The sequence below is a fragment of the Manis javanica genome, chromosome 14, assembly GCF_040802235.1.
Source record: "Manis javanica isolate MJ-LG chromosome 14, MJ_LKY, whole genome shotgun sequence".
NCBI classification, from domain to species: domain Eukaryota; kingdom Metazoa; phylum Chordata; class Mammalia; order Pholidota; family Manidae; genus Manis; species Manis javanica.
In genome coordinates this window covers 13,915,562-13,934,381 of record NC_133169.1, presented here as the reverse complement: position 1 = coordinate 13,934,381, position 18,820 = coordinate 13,915,562, and the positions used below count along the sequence as shown (strand labels likewise).

The 18,820-nt window shown below is 37.3% G+C and overlaps 1 protein-coding gene across 7 annotated transcripts in view; it reads left to right on the top strand.

The window, feature by feature from the left end:
- The window catches only part of MARK1 (microtubule affinity regulating kinase 1), a 120,718-nt gene that overhangs the window by 80,979 nt on the left and 20,919 nt on the right, over nucleotides 1–18,820 (top strand). For all 7 annotated transcript variants that reach the window (XM_037014251.2, XM_073221919.1, XM_073221918.1 and 4 more), the window contains 5 exons: nucleotides 996–1,115; nucleotides 11,661–11,760; nucleotides 12,847–12,959; nucleotides 15,511–15,664; nucleotides 15,957–16,150. In XM_037014251.2, coding sequence (XP_036870146.1) covers nucleotides 996–1,115; nucleotides 11,661–11,760; nucleotides 12,847–12,959; nucleotides 15,511–15,664; nucleotides 15,957–16,150 — 681 coding nt within the window. The remainder of the gene's footprint in view (nucleotides 1–995; nucleotides 1,116–11,660; nucleotides 11,761–12,846; nucleotides 12,960–15,510; nucleotides 15,665–15,956; nucleotides 16,151–18,820) is intronic.

The following is an 18,820-nucleotide window of genomic DNA, read 5'->3' as shown; positions in this document are numbered from 1 at the left end:
CAGGAAAAAGTTGCTCATATTTATAATCAAGAGATTTTTGCCTATGCTTTCTTCTAAGAGTTTTATCCTTTCATGACTTACATTCAGGTCTTTGATCCATTTTGAGTTTATTTTTGTGTATGGGATTAGACAATAATCCAGTTTCATTCTCTTGCATGTAGCTGTCCAGTTTTTCCAACACCAGTTGTTGAAGAGGCTGTCATTTCCCCATTGTATATCCATGGCTCCTTTATCATATATTAATTGACCATATATGCTTGGGTTAATATCTGGGCTCTCTAGTCTGTTCCACTGGTCTATGGGTCTGTTATTGTGCTAATACCAAATTATCTTGATTACTGTGGCTTTGTAGTAGAGCTTGAAGTCAGAGAGCATAATCCCCCCACTTTATTCTTCCTTCTAAGGATTGCTTTGGCTATTCGGAGTCTTTTGTAGTTCCATATGAATTTTAGAACTATTTGCTGTAGTTCATTGAAGAATACTGTTCATTGAAGATAGGGATTGCATTGAATCTGTAGATTGCTTTGGCAGGATGGCCATTTCGAGAATATTAATTCTTCCTATCCATGAGCATGGGATGTGTTTCTATTTATTGGTATCTTCTTTAATTTTTCTCATGAGTGTCTTATAGTTTTCAGAGGATATTTCTTTCGCTACCTTGGTTTGGTTTATTCCTAGGTATTTTATTGTTTTTGATGCAATTATGAATGAAATTGTTTTCCTGCTTTCTCTTTCTGCTAGTTCATCGTTAGTGTATAGAAATGCAACAGATTTCTGTGTATTAATTTTGTATTCTGCAACTTTGCTGAATTCAGATATTAGATTTAGTAGTTTTGGAGTGGATTCTTTATAGAGTTTTTTTTATGTACAACATCATGTCATCTGGAAACAGGGACAGTTTTAACTTCTTCCTTGCCAATCTGGATGCCTTTTTTTTCTTTGTGTTGTCTGATTGCCATGGCTAGAACCTCTCTGTGCTGTTTTATGCCTTAAAGGAACTGCGGGAGCGTGTCTTACGAGGAAAGTACCGTATTCCTTTCTATATGTCCACTGACTGTGAAAATCTGCTGAAGAAATTGTTAGTGCTGAACCCAATAAAGAGAGGCAGCTTGGAAGTAAGTAATTTTTTGTACTTCAAATGTAAAGTTTAACAATAAAATATTCCAGGAACTGAAGAGCATTTTAAATAATTTTTTCCCTGTTATTACTTTTTAGGAAAATTGCCAAATCATTTAATTTACCTTTTGTTTAGAGCTAGAGAAAGTGGCATGATTCTCTCACTACTCAATAGTTGTGACAGTAGGTTTCTTTATAGACTGTTGTTTCTTTATCATGCACTGAAGTATTAAAACAACATAAAAATAAGGATAAAATTGACCTTTAGTTGGAAAAGGCAGAAAACCTAGCCTCTGTTAGCAATTGCTTGATCCAATAGAGAAAACTTGTATTTAGTAAGTGCAAATATTTCAAGGATAAAAGAAGATAGTGAAAATTCTAGTCCAGTGAATACTTAGTGGCTTCATGTGAAATTAGTATCTGACATTAAAAAATTTAATGGAAACCTCTCAATGTCAGAAAATTTACAATTAAAGTAGAACATATCAGAAATGGCTATTTCATTTCCTAACCCACTGTTGTTGCCTACATACATTCCATGTGTGAGGTTACTTATAATACTTTTAGAAATGTAGTAAGTTTGTTAGAGCCAAACAGCATCAAAGGTTCATATAACCACAATGTTTAACCCTTTTTCCTTCTGCCATTGCAATTAGAACTTATTTCTTAAGTATTTTTCCCCTCTGTTTTTAAGAATGAAATTCTAGTCTATACTAAGATAATTTTAGAGATTCAGCATGTATTGCTCACTAGTACATTTTTGTCTTTGTTTATTTGCCTTAATAGATAGGGTAGAAAATTCAGAGCATTAACCTCATTTAAACTGTACTTTTTTAGTGTAGCAATGGGACTTTCTGGCACGGACTCCATGCTGGTTAGGAAGCAGCCTTATAGTGAGCCATCCCTATGTACAGGGCTCTGAGGTTAGTTTGGGCTTTGTAATTTTATTTCCACAAATATTTTTCACTAAAAGATACAGTATGCTTTGATGGAAGTTAAGGGATGGTGACTTCCACTGGGAAATTATTTTAAATGCTTTATAATTAGTTACCAGATTTGTTTTTTTTTTTTTTACTGAATTGTTTAAATGTGATTCATTCCTTCCTATAATTTTTGTGTTTTGGGGGGTAACAGGATATGTTAATTGTGTTTTAGAGAAGCTTACTTCCATATTACTGCTTTTCTAAACTTACTTTCAACCATTATTCACAGGAAATTATGTGAAATAGCTAATATGTTAAAGTTGTCAGCTCTCTTATCAGTTCTAAAATTTTATTGCAACAGAATTCTCTTTTAATCCTGCTTTATGACCCACTTTTATTAGAGGAGCCTGGTTTACCTGAATGTCACAATAAAGAGTACAGACTTGAGGCGTCAGCTCTTCTAGTGAGCAGAGCAAAAAAGAACAGACAGACATTATTTTGGAGTAGATTTTGTGAACTCTATGGACAATTGATAAGATGTACTTAGTGTCTTAAATGTGATTAACTTATAGTAGCCAAATATTTGTCTTTCATCCTTAGCATTAAAATGTGAAGGATTAAATTATTAAAATTCTCTGAGTTGAATTTAAAAGCCAAATTATTATTACTAAAACATTTGATCATCAGAAGTTCAGCTTGATGTATTTGAATATAGTCTGGAAAAACTAAGCTTTTCAGCCATGGAACCATGTGTCTGTATTGAAAATATTGTAATATTGCAAGTATCACTATGCAAAAGTTTTAGAGTGTAAATAAAAATTTTTACACAGTAGTAATGTTCTCATGTCATGTGGAATTTCTTTTTTTTTAAATTAAAAGTGTTTGGCATGTACTTTTGCTTTATTCTGAGAGGGAGCTCCTTCCTTGTTAATAGTAGTGTTATTGTTCTTGGATTATTTCCTGCTTGTTGCCAATTTGAGTTGTCTTCATTGTTTTTACCAAAAATAATGTGATGTATTTTTTCCTCTTTGGGATATATGCTTAGATAAATTCTCCAGAGTATAATTAGTAGGTCAGAGGATATAAATAATCTGGTAGGTCTTATAATACATATGATCACCAAAAGGTTGTGTGTGCATCTGAAGGCACTGTTCTTCACAGCTTGATCCAGTATTAGGTACAATAACTTCTAGTATTTGATGCCCTTATGGTAGTAATATATTTTGTCATGCTTGCTTGAACTTGTTATTTATTTCATTAGAGATAATGCTCAATAGCTTTAATAACTAGGCTATCTATGCTTCTTTATGTATAACCTCTATGTGTTTCTGAACTGCTTGTCTGAAGGTGTCTGGTTAATAAGGTTTACAGATTTGTATCAGCTCTGTACATTTTAATATGAAATATTTCCCGTGTTTAAAACAATGAAACTTTGTGTATTTTTCTTTTGGTGTTACTAGAGTATCATAAGTTACTGATTAGAATTAATGCTAGTCTTTCTTTTCTATATAATTTGTTAATATTGAACTTTGACTTAGAGAATCTTATGTGACTGCTTATTGTCTTACTAAACTTCTGGTTTAACTTACATACCTTCGTATTGATTTTCAATAATATGTCAACTTACATAGCTTCCTGTTGCTTCTCAACAATAATAAAGTATCGATAAGATACTTTCTTAAATATACATGCTTTATTAAATTATTCTTAAAGCCTTGTAAGTTATGTCTCTTATTTTACACCCCATGAAAATAAAATTAATGGAATTAGTCTCACATTCTACTGCTTGACTATAGTTGTTTCTAGATCTAAATGGTTATATAATTTTTTCAGGCTATATATGTGAATGCTGTCAATGCTTGCTAACTTCATTAATGGGGGGGTACTATCACACATGATTTTAAGAAGGTTTGTGTTTTATGTTGTACACTAAGGGATATTTTTCCTATTTATTGGAATATTGGTGTGTCTAAATGTTTTTATTAGATAGAAATTAAAAAACTTTTCTGCTATCCCATCTATGTATATCTTCTTTCGTTTTTCTAGTCCTGAGCCAGGATGGATTGTGCCGCCTTTCATGGTAATGCAAAATAGGAGCTTAAAACAAAGCCTCTCCTTATTGTCCTTTCTCTATCATCTTTGGTAATCCTCAAAGAGTATTTATTTTTACTCTAACACATTTTTCAGTTGCTAAGATAATCTTTAAAATCTTCGTTGTCCTTGCCCCTGTGCAAGTGACAGTAAAACAAAAAATAATAATAACCTTTAAAAAAAAAGATTTCTAAGTGCAGATCCAGAAGTATATGCTGTACGTTTATAAAGGTTGAAGCCATCTAAGAAAAACTATTTCCATCTGGCCATCCTAAAGTCCATAAATTTTTAATGTGTACCTAAGTGTAGGGTATATATTTCCACTGTTAATTTTTTAAATTCTTTACAATTCATATGAGTCAATTATTTGCTAGAATTTCTCATCAAGTAGTCATTCATGTTCTTTGGCAGTGATGGCTGGGTTAGTCTTGTTGCTAATCTCTCTTGCTAAGTTTGGGATCTTATTTGACTTCTTGTTTCTCATTTTGAGGTATCTGAAATCTGAAATGGATTAGTCTGTTCAGCTGGTTTGCTTGTTGGCCTAGTGATTTACACCCTGCCTGAAACCACCCAGCTAGGGTTACATGAATGCCCTCCTGCCACCCAGCACCTCCATTTCCTGAGAATGTTTCTCCCTTGGCTGAAATGTTAACTGTGGTTCCAGTGGGAGGCTTTTGTAGGAGGCATGAGATTCCCACAACTAAGGGCAGGTATTCCACATCTTTTCTCAGACATCCATGCTCTGTTGCTTTCTATGCCTTATTCTTGGAAAAGACCTTTGGATTTAGAATTAATAGTTCATTTCCCCGTAAGTTCCCTTAAGCAGACATTCCTTCCCATACGTACCTTCCATTCCTTTCACCAAAGTAAACTTTTCCTCAGGTTTTTTATTTTGCTTTGAAATGCATCCATTTTAATGAGACAGACTTTGCGAAGTGGACTCTTGGCATCTCCCACTGACGAGAATAATAAGATAGGAAGCAAACCTGTGTTCTTTCGCTGCTGTCGATTGTCTTTTCCTATCACTGTGACTTTCCCACTTGCGCTGGACCAGCCCCTCACCAGATGTGCCGTGTGAGGGCCAGCAGGGTCGGTGCTCCTGTGTGTCCTCAGATTGTTCCTTTTGCCGTGCTGGTTTTAAAATGTTTCTTACCTTCCTTGTTAATAAAATACAGCATTTCACCATTGTATTAAATCAAGTCTAAGTACATCATCTTTACCTCCCATGCTTTCATTGCATATATGACCTTTGTTCCGAGTCAAAGGAGAGACCTTCCTTATTATTCTCCCCTCACATCCCTCTGCCTTGACTTTTCCACCAAACCAAATACCACTCGTATTTCAAGAGTCGGTTCGCAACCTACCTCCTTATGATTCCTTCCCTGAAAACTCAGGTCCACACTGCAAGTTTCCCTTTTTGGTCCTAATTAATACTCACTGCTAATAACACAGTTTTGAATAGTTAATTCTACTGTGTATTGTAATATTTTCAGGTTTCATGAGTAAATCTTATCTCCCCAAATAAATGGCAAGTCACCTAACGGTTTGGTCCACATATGTATTTTTCTTTGATATAGGTAGATGCTTAATGATTATGAGATTAATACCAGATAAGTGTACTTTCATTGAGAAACACCAGAAAATTTGGGTTATCTTAGTTTTGCTTTTAATGCTTATCTTCCAATTATTAAATCCAGTACTGCTCCTATATTTCTTACTTAATACATGGATGTCCTATTCTGCCAGGAACCTGAGTTAAAATCCTTGGAACCTTCGTGGAGTCTGTCCTTTCCCTCATTCCCAAAACAGGTTTGTCAACAAGTGGCAGAGATCATAGCTCCACAGCTCTTCTTTCTTCCATTTCCTCCTGTCCAGTTAGTCGTCCGTTATCTATCTCCTGAGCATTTTAATAGCTTCCAAACTGTCTTGTTGCTAATCTCTTCTCTGTTTTTTATCTTACCCAGGGCTTCTGCAGCAGCCTTATTTTAAAACACTGCCCTGTTCCAAAGCAACAAGCATTTGTGCTGAGAAAGATAGTGCAGGGCACAGTCTTTATCCTCAAGGACTTTAAATATAGTGGAAGAGATGGACCTATACACAACTAGATGTACTAAAAGGTAGAGTGTGATAACAGTAGCAATAGGATATAAACAGAGTTCCAAACAGGAGAACAGATGCATAATGCAGAGAAGAGATGTTACTCAGTCTACAAGTATGTGTTGAGCATTTAAATGCTGAGTACATTTAGGGGCTTGATTACAATACTGAACAAATCAGACATGGGTCATTCTTTGGGTTTGTGGTCTGATAGTGGAGACAGATAATTAACAGGTAAACATGATATATTTACATAATGGCAAGTTGGATTAAATTGTAGGCAGAGACCAGAGTACCATGGAAGAGAGTAGCAGAGGCACCCAGATTTTGTGTGGACATTGTAAGAACAGGGGAAACTTCAGTGGAAAAACTAGGAGAAAACATTCCAGGCAAATATGCTTGTCTTCTAGTCCACTGAGAAAATAGAAACCAATAACCATGAAAGAGCTCTTCATTTCTAGCTACCATACCCATAATATTACAATCTGGACCCCACCTGTCTCCCCGCTTCCCCTGTCTCGGTGGAGAAGTGTCTTCTCTTGCCCAGGATTCACCCGTCCCTCCCTGTGCTGGATTCAGCCCCCGGGTGCCTTGCCAGCACCTCACTCCTTCAGCCGAGCGCGCTCTTCTGTGCCAGCTGACTCTCCTCCCTGTGGACTCCTTCCCCCCGCCTTTGTACATGCTTCAGTAGCTCCAATTTTAAAAAAAAGAAAAAAGGGCATCCTTCAACCCTGCAGTTCCTTTTTAGCAGTCCTTCTTGCTCCTCCCTCTCTGACCAGACTTAGAAAGTATTTCCACTTAGAGTCACCGATTTCTTGCCTGTCCCTTTACCTCCGTGCATCACCTTTGGGCTCCCCGCACCACCTCTTCACTGAAACTGCCCTCAGTAACGTCACCTGTCTTCACTGCTAAATGCAATAGGTTACTTTTCTATTACCTTATTTGACAGGACATCACTACTTCCTCTGTTTACAACTTTTGCCTTGCCTTCCATATCACACTACACAGATTTTCCTCCTCCATTTACTTTTTGGGTTATTTTTTTGGTAACTCTTAAATGCTGTTATTCCTCGAGGCTCTGTCCTGGGCCTGAATTCTTACTCTGTTCATTATTCCTGGAGAATCCCACCCACTCTCACAACTTCTGTCATCATCTAATAGCTGACTGAATCTCTGTGCCTAGACCAGATTTCTTTTGAGCTTTAGAAAGAAGTATCAGAGTGCTTGCAGAACATACCTATTTAGATATCCCATAGCACCTCAGACTCAGCTTATCAAAAACTGAGCCCCATCCTTCCCCATCCAGTCTCCTTTCTGAGCTTGGTTTCTCAGGAAACAACTTCAACATCTGCTGAGTTGTCTAAACCTAAGCTCTGGGCTTCCTCATTCTCCGAGCCCCTTCATCTGTCCCCCATATCTAATCATGAAGTTTTATTGAATTTTATCAGCAAAATATTGAAAATGCCTTCTTTTTCTATGGCCAGTGCCTACCTTTAATTCAGACTGGCATCCCTTTCTGCTGTATTCTAGCTGTAGCCTTTTAGTGGTTTTTCTGCCTCCAGCCTTGAACCCTGCTCCAATCTGCTCTCCACACACTAGCTGGAGAGACTTTTCTAAATCACACTGCTCAGAGATAACCCCTTGCATGGTCGAAAGAAACCTTCTGCCTTGGTCCCTATGAATTTTCCTCCTGCCCTTGCTCTACAGCCCATCTTCCGCTGGCTCCGCAGTCATGCTGAACTGGCTGTTCCCCAGCCGGGCCTGCCCTTGTTGTCCGTGCGCTGCTGTACAGCTGCCAGCTTCTCTGCCTGGGTTGCTCCTGTTCTTTTGCCTCTGTTCTGATTCCTCATGGCATGATTAGCTCTTACTCTTCCAGAACTGAACTTTCACTTACTGAGATTCTACTATGTATCAGTCTCATTCCATTAGGTATTATTGTCAAACTCTTAACACTGTAATCTTAAATTTGAGAACATCACTAAGGACTCAATTTTAGTTCATTTGAAAAACCAGAAGCATTTCTGTCTAGCTTATGTTTGTTGGTTTTTCTTCTTTGCTCAATCTCATTCATCATCATAATAGCAAACATCCAAAGAGCTCCCATTAAAAAGGAGTATGTTGATAAAAAGACAGATTCCTTTGTTTGTGCTGATATGTGTATGTAGAGGGGTGGAACTTGTTACAGATTCATTTTAAACGTGTTTAAAGACTAATTTTTAAACACGAGCTGAGCTGCCACTTCTGTATGTCTCCCTTGGGTGCTGTGTTTGAGTGGTCCAGCTGTAGAAGTGAGTAAATGGGCTGGATTAAAGCCTCATAGGTGTGGGCGGACTTTCGTACTGCATAGTTGTCCTTAAGTAGTTTGGTATATGCTTTGAAGATTTTTATGTGTTCACCTTCCAATCTGGGAAGTTCTGCCAACAACAAAATTTTACTTCTGCAGATGCGAGTACCTGACTGTTGCCTAGGCTTCTCCACCACACTCTTTGAGAGCATGAGAGGAGGAACAGGAAGGACCTTAACACTGGGTGGCATCATGTGGCAGGGATTTGCCACTTTGTTTTTTCCCTTTTTTTCCTCCAGATGTGCGCCCTTCCCTATTTTTTCCCTTTATTGATGAATAATCAATAAAGACTTTGTGACAGGCATTGTTATTATTTTTAAAATTTTTAATGGGCCTACTTACATTTAAAGTAGTTGGACAAGGTATGTAAATTACTATCGCTCAAAGTGGTTATATGAAATAAGTAGGACTGCATAACACTCCATTGCATGTGTGTATATATACATATATATACACAACATCTTCTTTATCCATTTATTCATCTACCGATGGACATTTAGGTGGCTTCCAAGTCTTGGCTGTTGTAAGTAATGCTGCAGTAAACATGAGGGTGCAGATATCTTTCAAGAAAGAATTTCGTTTTCTTTGGGTATATACCCAGAAGGGGGACAAAGAAGGAAAGAAATCCTGTCATTTGCAACAACATGGGTGGACCTTGAAGGCATTATGCTAAGTGAAATAAGTCAGACAGAGAAAGACAAATGTCATATGATCTCACTGATATGGAATCTAAAAATACCAAACTTAGAGAAACAGGGAATACATTGGTCATTGCCAGAGGTGGGGAGTAGGGGTGGATGAAATGGGTGAAGGTAGTCAAAAGGTGCCAACTTGCAGTTTTAAAATAAATAAGTTCTGGGGATGTAATACACAGCATGGTGACTGCACATATATGTGAAAGTTGCTAAGTGAGTAGATCTTAAAAGTTTTCTCACCACAAGGAAAAATATTTTAACTGTGAAATGATGGATGTGAACCAAACAGTGTGGTGATGATTTTGCAATATATACATACATCAAGTCATTACATTGTACACCTTAAAGTAATACAGTGTTATATGTCAATTATATCTTAATAAAATTTGGATTGGGGGGAGGAAAGTAGTTATGTCTACATAACCATGTTTTAAGCATAAATGAATTATCTACGAATTTTCATTAAAATGTGTCGTGTGACCAAGACCTTTGGGAACATCCTTCTGTCCAGCACAGCAGTGTCTTAAAGATCCCCGTTATTAGGGACCTGCTCTGGATTTCCTGTCTGCTAGTGAGTTAAATGAGGACCAGGTATATAGGCAGTCAAGGAATTAGCCTTAAAAAGATCTGATATGGAAAATTATTTTTCTCACTGAATAACTAATTATTTTCTAGTAGAATATTGGCAAATAAAGTTAAGAGATGGGGAATATACTTTGTAGGACCCAGAAACATAATATTAATATATCAGCACCTTGACTATTCCTGAATGAAACTTAGAATTCTGTTGTAATAACATGTTGAAAATTTTTCCAAGTTAATACAGAATTATTCCCCACTAGTTTGCCTTTTCCTTTGTGTGGTGAAAAACACATAAATTTACCGTCTTCACAATTTTAAGCAGCCACAGGCTTATGCACAGTGTTGTGTAGCAGCGCTCCAGCATCTTTTCATCTTGCGTGACTAAACCTGTACCACTGCGCAGCCTGCCCCCTTCCTCTTGCCCCCTCCTCCCAGCCAATGGCCACCACCGTTCTAATGACTGTTTCTGTGAGTGTGATTACCTTAGATTTCTCATATAATGAGTATTGGTCCTTTTGTGACTGGCCTGTTTCACTCAGCAATGTCTTCACGGTTCATCTATGTTATCATATAGGACAGTATTTACTTCTTTTTTTTTTAAGGCTGCATATATTTTCTTTATCCACCCATCCATCCATCAGGCTGGTTGTTCCTGTATCTTGACTAGAGTGGCTGATGCTGCAATCAACATGCGTGTGCAAATGCCTTTTCAAGATCCTGTTTTCAGTTCTCTTGGATATGTACACAGAAGTGGAATTGCCGGATCCTGTAGTACTTCTATTTCTAATTTTTTGAGGACCCTCCATGCTGTTTACTATAGCAGTGATACCATTTTACAGTCACAGTAGGCCTGCACAAGGGTTCTGATTTCTTCGTATCCTCACCAATGCTTGTTATTTTTTTTCAGTAGTGTCTGTCCTAACAAATATGAAGTCGATATATTATGTCACTGTGGTTTTTATTTTCTCTGATAATTAGTGATGTTGAGCATCTTTTCATATGTTTGTTGGCCATTTCTATGTATTCTTTGGAAAAATAACTATTCAGGTCCTTTGCCCATTTTCTAGTTGGGCAGTTTTTGTTGTTATTGAATTGTAGGATTTCTTACATATTGGGATATTAGCTCCTGATCTGACATATGGTGAATATTTTCCCTATTCCATAGGATACCTCCATTAGGTTGCCTTTAAACCCTAGGACTGGCTGCTTGTTTCACAGACTTAACATAACTTAGATTCTGGTAATTCATACCAAACCCTGTTTTCGCTCTGATTCTTAGTAATTCCTGACTCTAGGTTAAATTGTGACTGCTCTCCCCTCCCATACTGTCTGAGCTCTATTTACTGATCAACCTTTATTTCCCTTCCCTGTGATCTCTTCCTTCCTAATGCTTTAGCATGTGGTAATTTTAAAATACAGGTATAAATTTGGTAGAAAACCAGGAAAAAATGATAATCTCTTCATTAATCTTAAATGTGAAAATGTGAATCAGAGATTAAAGTCAGGGTTATGTTAAAACTTTCAAATGTGAAAATACTGCTTTTAGAGGAACACAGACAGCAGGTTATTTTGAGCTGACACGGTTGGTGAGTGCGTGGGCTGATAGTTAAAGCTGTCATAGATATGTTTGTGTGTCCCAAAGCCCTGTGCTCTTGTTGGCCTGCTAATCAAACTGGAAACAGTAATTTAATTTGAAAATGTCACATGATTCTTATTGAGTGAACCAAAAAATTTCATGTTTACTAAAATAGAGATAAAATAAGTATTTGAATGTTCTGATTGGCCAACCATAATGTAGAGTTTATTCCCTAGCAAATAATGAAAGATCGGTGGATGAATGTTGGTCATGAGGAAGCAGAGCTAAAGCCGTACAGTGAGCCTGAGCCAGACTTCAATGATGCGAAAAGAATAGGTAAGATTTCAACTGTTTTGAGATGTACTCTCCGTAGGCTATAAGAGCCATGTAGTGTACCAATATATTGTTTAAAAAATACAGATAGGAAGCAATTTTCAGTTGAAAAATACTTTCATCATCTTTTCTTTCCCTCAGTATACACTAAACATTCAAATTTCAAGTTCCTTAATTTGTTCTCATGCATATTATAATCTATTTCAATTGTTGGTAACAATAATAGGAAAATTAAAATAATTTAGATAAACCCCATTCTTTTCTTTCAGCAATCCCTAACAGGAGGAATGACTGATTTAAGTGTCAGCACTGATCAGACTGATAAGTACCAGAAAACATAGCATATATTTTAACCAAAAATGAAGAGGCACTGAGCTAAAGGGATGAACCCTCTGGCTTGCCCCGTCTGTCTCCCACGCATCCACAGGGCGCATCCTCCTGTCCCCAGCCAGCACTCTGCTGCCAGCCTGTTCTCTTCATTTTTCTCCATTACCAGAGCTATTGGAAACTCACAACTGAGTCATCTCAGCTGTGCTCCTGTCCGGCTTGAGGGCAGAGTACCAAGGGAGGATTGTTCTAGGGTGTTAGGAATCTGATCCCAACTATAACTATGGGTTTCAGGCATTCCAAAGAAGAATCAACCTGCCTTTAGAGCAGAAAGCAGAAATTGTTAGATGAGAGAAACCATTCCATGAATATATGGAGCTGAGTGTTGTTGTAAGAGATAAAGAGAGAAGGGATTTTGTATGTATCACAGGTAGACATATGCTGAGCCTCTGGCTGGACAAGGGAACTCGGCTCAGGAATGTGCCAGGTGATGAGAGATGGAGAGGGCCCATGAACATATACCCCATGGTGTGGATAATTTCTGCATGAAAAATTGTGAATCTGTGGTATCTGTGAATATATGGTATCTGTATGTTGATCCATTGAATTCAAATAATTCTTTTATAATTAACATTATACTTTAAAATTTCAAAACTTAGTTTTCATATCTAACATTGGCAAACTTGCCAATTTTTGTTGGTGTATTTGCTAAAATAAGCCCATTTTCAGAAAATTTGTGTGTTGCTTTTTTCTAATTTCTAGACATCATGGTCACCATGGGCTTTGCACGAGATGAGATAAATGATGCCTTAATAAACCAGAAATACGATGAGGTTATGGCTACTTACATTCTTCTAGGTAGAAAGCCACCTGAAGTAAGTTTTCCATCTTTTTAAATTCTTGAGTTAAGTGATAGCTAAGTGTGAGATACAACATTAGCAAATATATCCTATGTGGTATCAAAGATAATATAAAGACCCTACCATTCTTATGTATTAGAATTCAAAACTCAGGATGCTAAGTTATGAGCTGAACTCATTTCTTCCTATCAGGAGACCTTCTGTGAAAGAGCAGGCCTGGCACCTTGCTTAGCTCTAAGAGGTGCCATTCACAATCCGGGATGACACCTCCCAGAGTTATACACGCAAATACAACGGCCCTGCCTGCGGTACTGTGGCTAGTCTGGGTGTGCAGAAGAGACAGTGACTCAAACAAGAGCAAGTGACAGCATTTAAAAGAAAATGCATGTCTTAAATTCTTAAATGATTTATATACGCAAGAACCCAGAAAATGGTTGTTTGGTGATATTTTGCCTTGTAGAACGTCAAGTGACTTTGATACATTCAACTGGGAAATCTCCAAGCCAGAAGAGATATATAATGAAATAGATTCAGATAATAACTGTATACAAATGGTGATTAAACCATAACAGCAAGTAATCATTTGGGACAGCAGGTATACAGGCAAAATTCTGAGTCAGTTTATGAGAGCATTGACAGTTTGTTGAAAATCTGTAAGTGGCATTTTTTATAGAATGGGCTGAAATCATTTCTAATTAGATAGTAACTATTAGTGAAGCAGTATGTTCAGCTGACATGTATTGAACCTACTCTGCACCAGAAACTATGCTATGTATTGTGACTAAAAGAAGAGAAAGTCTCTGCTCTCAAGGCTCCCACAGTCTAGAGGGGAGATGAGCAGTCAACAGTGTGATACATGCTCTGATTAGGGCTATGCACTAGATACCCTGGGACATACAAGAGGACAGGTACCTACAACAGGCCAAGACATATCAGAGGTAGAATTAAGAGTCCTTGGTAACCTTGGAAATGAGGGAAAAGAGACCCTCAGGTTTCTAGCATAGGTGACTGGTTTTGTTAGATATATTGGCCACAAGAGGAAAAAAGTGGATTTCAGGGGGAAGATGGGAAGGTCGTTCAATTTGGGGCAGTTGAATTTGAGATTCCAGTTGGATGGAGCTGTCCAGTAGACATCTGGCCAAAAAGATGTGGATCTGGAGGGAGCAATTTGAGTAACAGTGATAGATTTGGAAGTATTCAATCGAGGATTACATAGTAACATGCCAGGAACTATTCTAAGGACTGTACATGTATTAATTCATCTAATCCTCTCAACAACACGATAGTGGGTACTAATATTATAATGGAGTAGAGGAGTTTCAGTAGGGACACTACTAGCTGGAGAAGAGACCAAGGCAAGAGAATTTTAAGTAGTGGGAAATAGTCGAAATAGTTATTTCTAAAGTCTTACACTGTTTCTACTTAGATTTTAGATTTCACTCCTGAGATCCTTAATTTTCTATTTATTTAAATATAAAGGAAGCACTGATTTTACAATCATACAACCCAGCCCATGCATAAATTAAAATGAACTTTGAATTGTATTGTATACAAACTAATGACACTACTGGAAGAAGTAAGAGCCTGAACCCTGGAGCCGGGTTCCCTGGCACTGAGTCCCTGCTCCAGCCCAGCCACTAACTATGCGGCTTAGGCAATTTACTCAATTTCCCTGTGCCTCAGTTTCCTGCTTTATAAAATCCGGATAATAATAGTACTAACCTCTTAGGGTCATTAAGAGGGTTAAATGAATTAGAACTTCTAAGTCCTTAGAATGGTTCCTCACACGTTACTGTGTGTTCTGATAGCTATTAACTATCATCGTTTTTCATCATCAGTATTACTGTACTGTTTGTCATTAGTATCTTTATGTATGAATTTAGATTTCACATTGGGGTGCCAGTGGGTCAATCAGAAGTGTGCTGGCCACAAACGGCTTTTGTGTCACAGAGAGAGGGGTAGTGTATCGACCCCCCATTCACCAGGCTTAGTTTAAGTAGATGCAGTTCCCTCATCAGAGCCAGTAAATCACATTTTGTTCTGTAAATGTAGTAGAGAAAACAAAACAAAAAATATGTGTCTGGCATCTTAATGAAAACTTACAGATTTTATCCTCAGTTTGAATCCCAGCTCTGCCTGGGTTTAAATCCCACATGCCCCGCTTGATACTTCACCTCGGTTTTTCCATCTATTAAGTGCAGGGTCATAAAGCATAGGTTTGTCGTGATTATTAAACAGAGTAACACATATAAACAGCTTAGCACAGCACCTAGTACTTAGTAGCCATTCAAAAATTGGTAGCTGTTATTTGGGGTTTTGACAAAATTAAATCTCCAAAGCCATTTGTACAATGTACCAGAACTTAACATGTACTCAGGGGAACACATTAGATCCAGGTCCCTCCTTCTTGTCTGCCAACTTGTAGTTCTGTATCCAAATTTTTGAAAAATGTTTCAGTTCTGAATACTTTTGTAAGGCTTTGAAGAGACAAGAAACTCAAGAGTGCATATTGTTCACATAAGCATTTTTTGTCTTAAAATCCTGGTGGTCTTTCTTCTTCTTACAGTTTGAAGGCGGTGAGTCATTATCCAGTGGAAACTTGTGTCAGAGGTCACGGCCCAGTAGTGACCTAAACAACAGCACTCTTCAGTCCCCTGCTCACCTGAAGGTCCAGCGAAGCATCTCGGCAAATCAGAAGCAGCGGCGTTTTAGTGACCATGGTGGGGGAAAAGTCAAATAAGTGAAAAAACAGACAGATTCTGCACACACTTGTATTACGCATTGTACACTCATATCTTTATGTGCTTGTGTCATCCCAGTTATCACCGATTTATATCGCTGAATGATTAAATAGAATTCCTCTTTCAGGGACTGACTGAATTTTTGCAATCAAATAGTTTTAGTTCAGAGTGTAAGGTACTCAAGTGAAGATATTTTTACTGCAGACTTTTTGTTCGTGAGAAGAAAATACGTCCATTGTTTTTCAGCAGCTAATTTTTTTTTTTCTAATAGCTGGTCCATCCATTCCCCCTGCCGTGTCATATACCAAAAGGCCTCAGGCTAACAGTGTGGAAAGTGAACAGAAAGAGGAATGGGACAAAGACGTAGCTCGGAAACTTGGCAGCACAATGGTCGGATCAAAAACTGAGATGACTGCAAGCCCTCTTGTAGGGCCAGAAAGGAAAAAATCTTCAGCGATTCCAAGCGTGAGTCAATATTCTGGCATACTGAAATTTGTTGTAGTTATTTGCTGTCAGAATTTTTGTACAGTCCTTGAAATCTCTTATCTTTTTTTAAAAAATGTTTCAAAATTTTAAAGTGAATCATACATTTAAAGAACACGCAAAGGAGGCCATTCTTCTCGTAAGTATAATTTTAGAACAAAAAATAGTCTCCCCTTTCCAATTCAAAATTACTTTCCCCTCTCAACTTCCTATATTGCTAGTGCTAATCATTTGGTGTGAATTCTTTCATAGATTTTCCTTTGTTGAAAAAAAGAAATTAACATATATATGTACACACAGAATTGTTTTATTTTTTACAAAGATGAGATCATATCTACTGTGGTTTAACTTTTCTCATAAAAATATTATGGGGTCTTTCGGGACCTGTAGAAAGCCTTGGTATGCTACAGTCTTTTTAATAGCTGCACATTATTTCATCTGTATTAATAGATATATCATATTTATTCAACTATTGTGTTCATGGGATGTTCAGTTTTCAATTTTCTAGAGTGTACATCCCTGTGCATTTATGTTATTACTGTATTTCTGTTAAATACATTCTCAAAACTTTGGTTCTAGGTGAAACGCTTTATTTTATTTTTTTATTAAGGTATCATTGATATATAATCTTATGAAGGTTTCACATGAGCAACATTGTGGTTACTACATTCACTCATATTACCAAGTCTCCCACACGCATCCCATTGCTGTCACTGTCCATCAGCGTAGTAAGGTGCTATTGGGTCACTACTTGTCTTCCTGTGCAATACTGCCTTCCCTTACATTATGTGTGCTAATCATAACACCCATTAATCCCCTTTTATCCATCCCGACCCATTACCACACTCCCTTACCCTTTGGTAACTGCTAGTTCCTTCGTGGAGTCTGTGAGTCTGCTGCTGTTTTGTTCCTTCAGTTTTGCTTTGTTGTTATACTCCACAAATGAGTGAAATCATTTGGTATGTGTCTTTCTCCTCCTGGCTTATTTCACTGAGCATAATACCCTAAAGCTCCATCTATGTTGTTGCAAATGGTAGGATTTGTTTTCTTCTTATGGCTGAATAATATTCCATGTGTATATGTACCACATCTCCTTTATCCATTCATCTGTTGATGGACACTTAGGTTGTTTCCATTTCTTGGCTACTTTAAATAGTGCTTGATAAACAGGGCTGCATATGTCTGGTATCCTGTTTTCTTCAGGTAAATTCCTAGGAGTGGATTTCCTGGGTAAAATGGTATTTCTATTTTTAGTTTTTTGAGGAACCTCTATATTGCTTTCCACAGTGGCTGAACTAATTTACATTCCCATCAACAGTGTAGGAGGTTCCCCTTTCTCCACATCCTCACCAGCATTTGTTGTTCCTTGTCTTTTGGATGTTGGCCATCCTAACTGGTGTGAGGTGATATCTCACTGTGGTTTTAATTTGAATTTCCCTGATAATTAGTGATGTGAAGTATCTTTTCAATTGCCTGTTGGCCATCTGAATTTCTTCTTTGGAAAACTGTTCAGATCCTCTGCCCATTTTTTAATTGGGTTATTTGCTTTTTGGGTGTTGAGGCTTGTGAGTTCTTTATATTTTTTGAATGTTAACCCCTTATCAGATATGTCATTTACAAATATATTCTCCCATACTGTAAGGTGCCTTTTTAATCCACTGATGGTGTCCTTTGCTGTAGAGAAGCTGTTAGTATGATGTAGTCCCACTTGTTTATCTTTGCTTTTGTTTCCCTTGCCCAAGCAGATGTGTTAAGGAAAATTGCTCATGTTTATTTACATTCAAGAGATTTTTACCTATGTTTTCTTCTAAGAGTTTTATGGTTTCACAACTTACAATCAGGTCTTTGATCCATTTTGAATTTACTTTTGTGTATGGAGTTAGACAATAATCCAGTTTCATTCTCTTACATGTAGCTGTCCAGTTTTTCCAACACCAGTTGTTGAAGAGGCTGTCATTTCCCCATTGTATAGCCATAGCTCCTTTATCATATATTAGTTGGCCATATATGTGTGGATTTATATCTGGGCTCTCTGTTCTGTTCCATTTATTTATGGGTATGTTCTTGTGCCAGTACCAAATAGTTTTGATTACTGTGGCTTTGTAGTAGAGCTTGAAATTGGGGGGTGTAATCCCCCCAGCTTTATTCTTCCTTCTCAGGATTGCTTTGGCTATTCAGGGTCTTTTGTGGTTCCATGTGAATTTTAGAACTACATGTTCTAGTTTGTTGAAGAATGTTTTGATAGGGATTGCAATGAATCTGTAGATTGCTTTAGGCAGGATGGCCATTTTGAGAATATTAATTCTTCCTATCCATGAGCATGGGATATATTTCCATTTACTGGTGTCTTCTTTAATTTCTCTCACAAGTGTCTTGTAGTTTTCAGGCTATAAATATTTCACCTCCTTGGTTAGGTTTATTCCTAGGTATTTTATTGTTTCTGATGTAATTGTGAATGGAATTGTTTTCCTAATTTCTCTTTCTGCTAGTTCATTGTTAGTATACAGGAATGCAACAGATTTCTGTGTACTAAATTTGTATCCTGCAACTTTGCTGAATTCAATTATTAGTTCTAGTAGTTTTGGAGTGGATCCTTTAGGGTTTTGTATGTACAATATCATGTCATCTACAAACAGTGACAATTTAACTTTT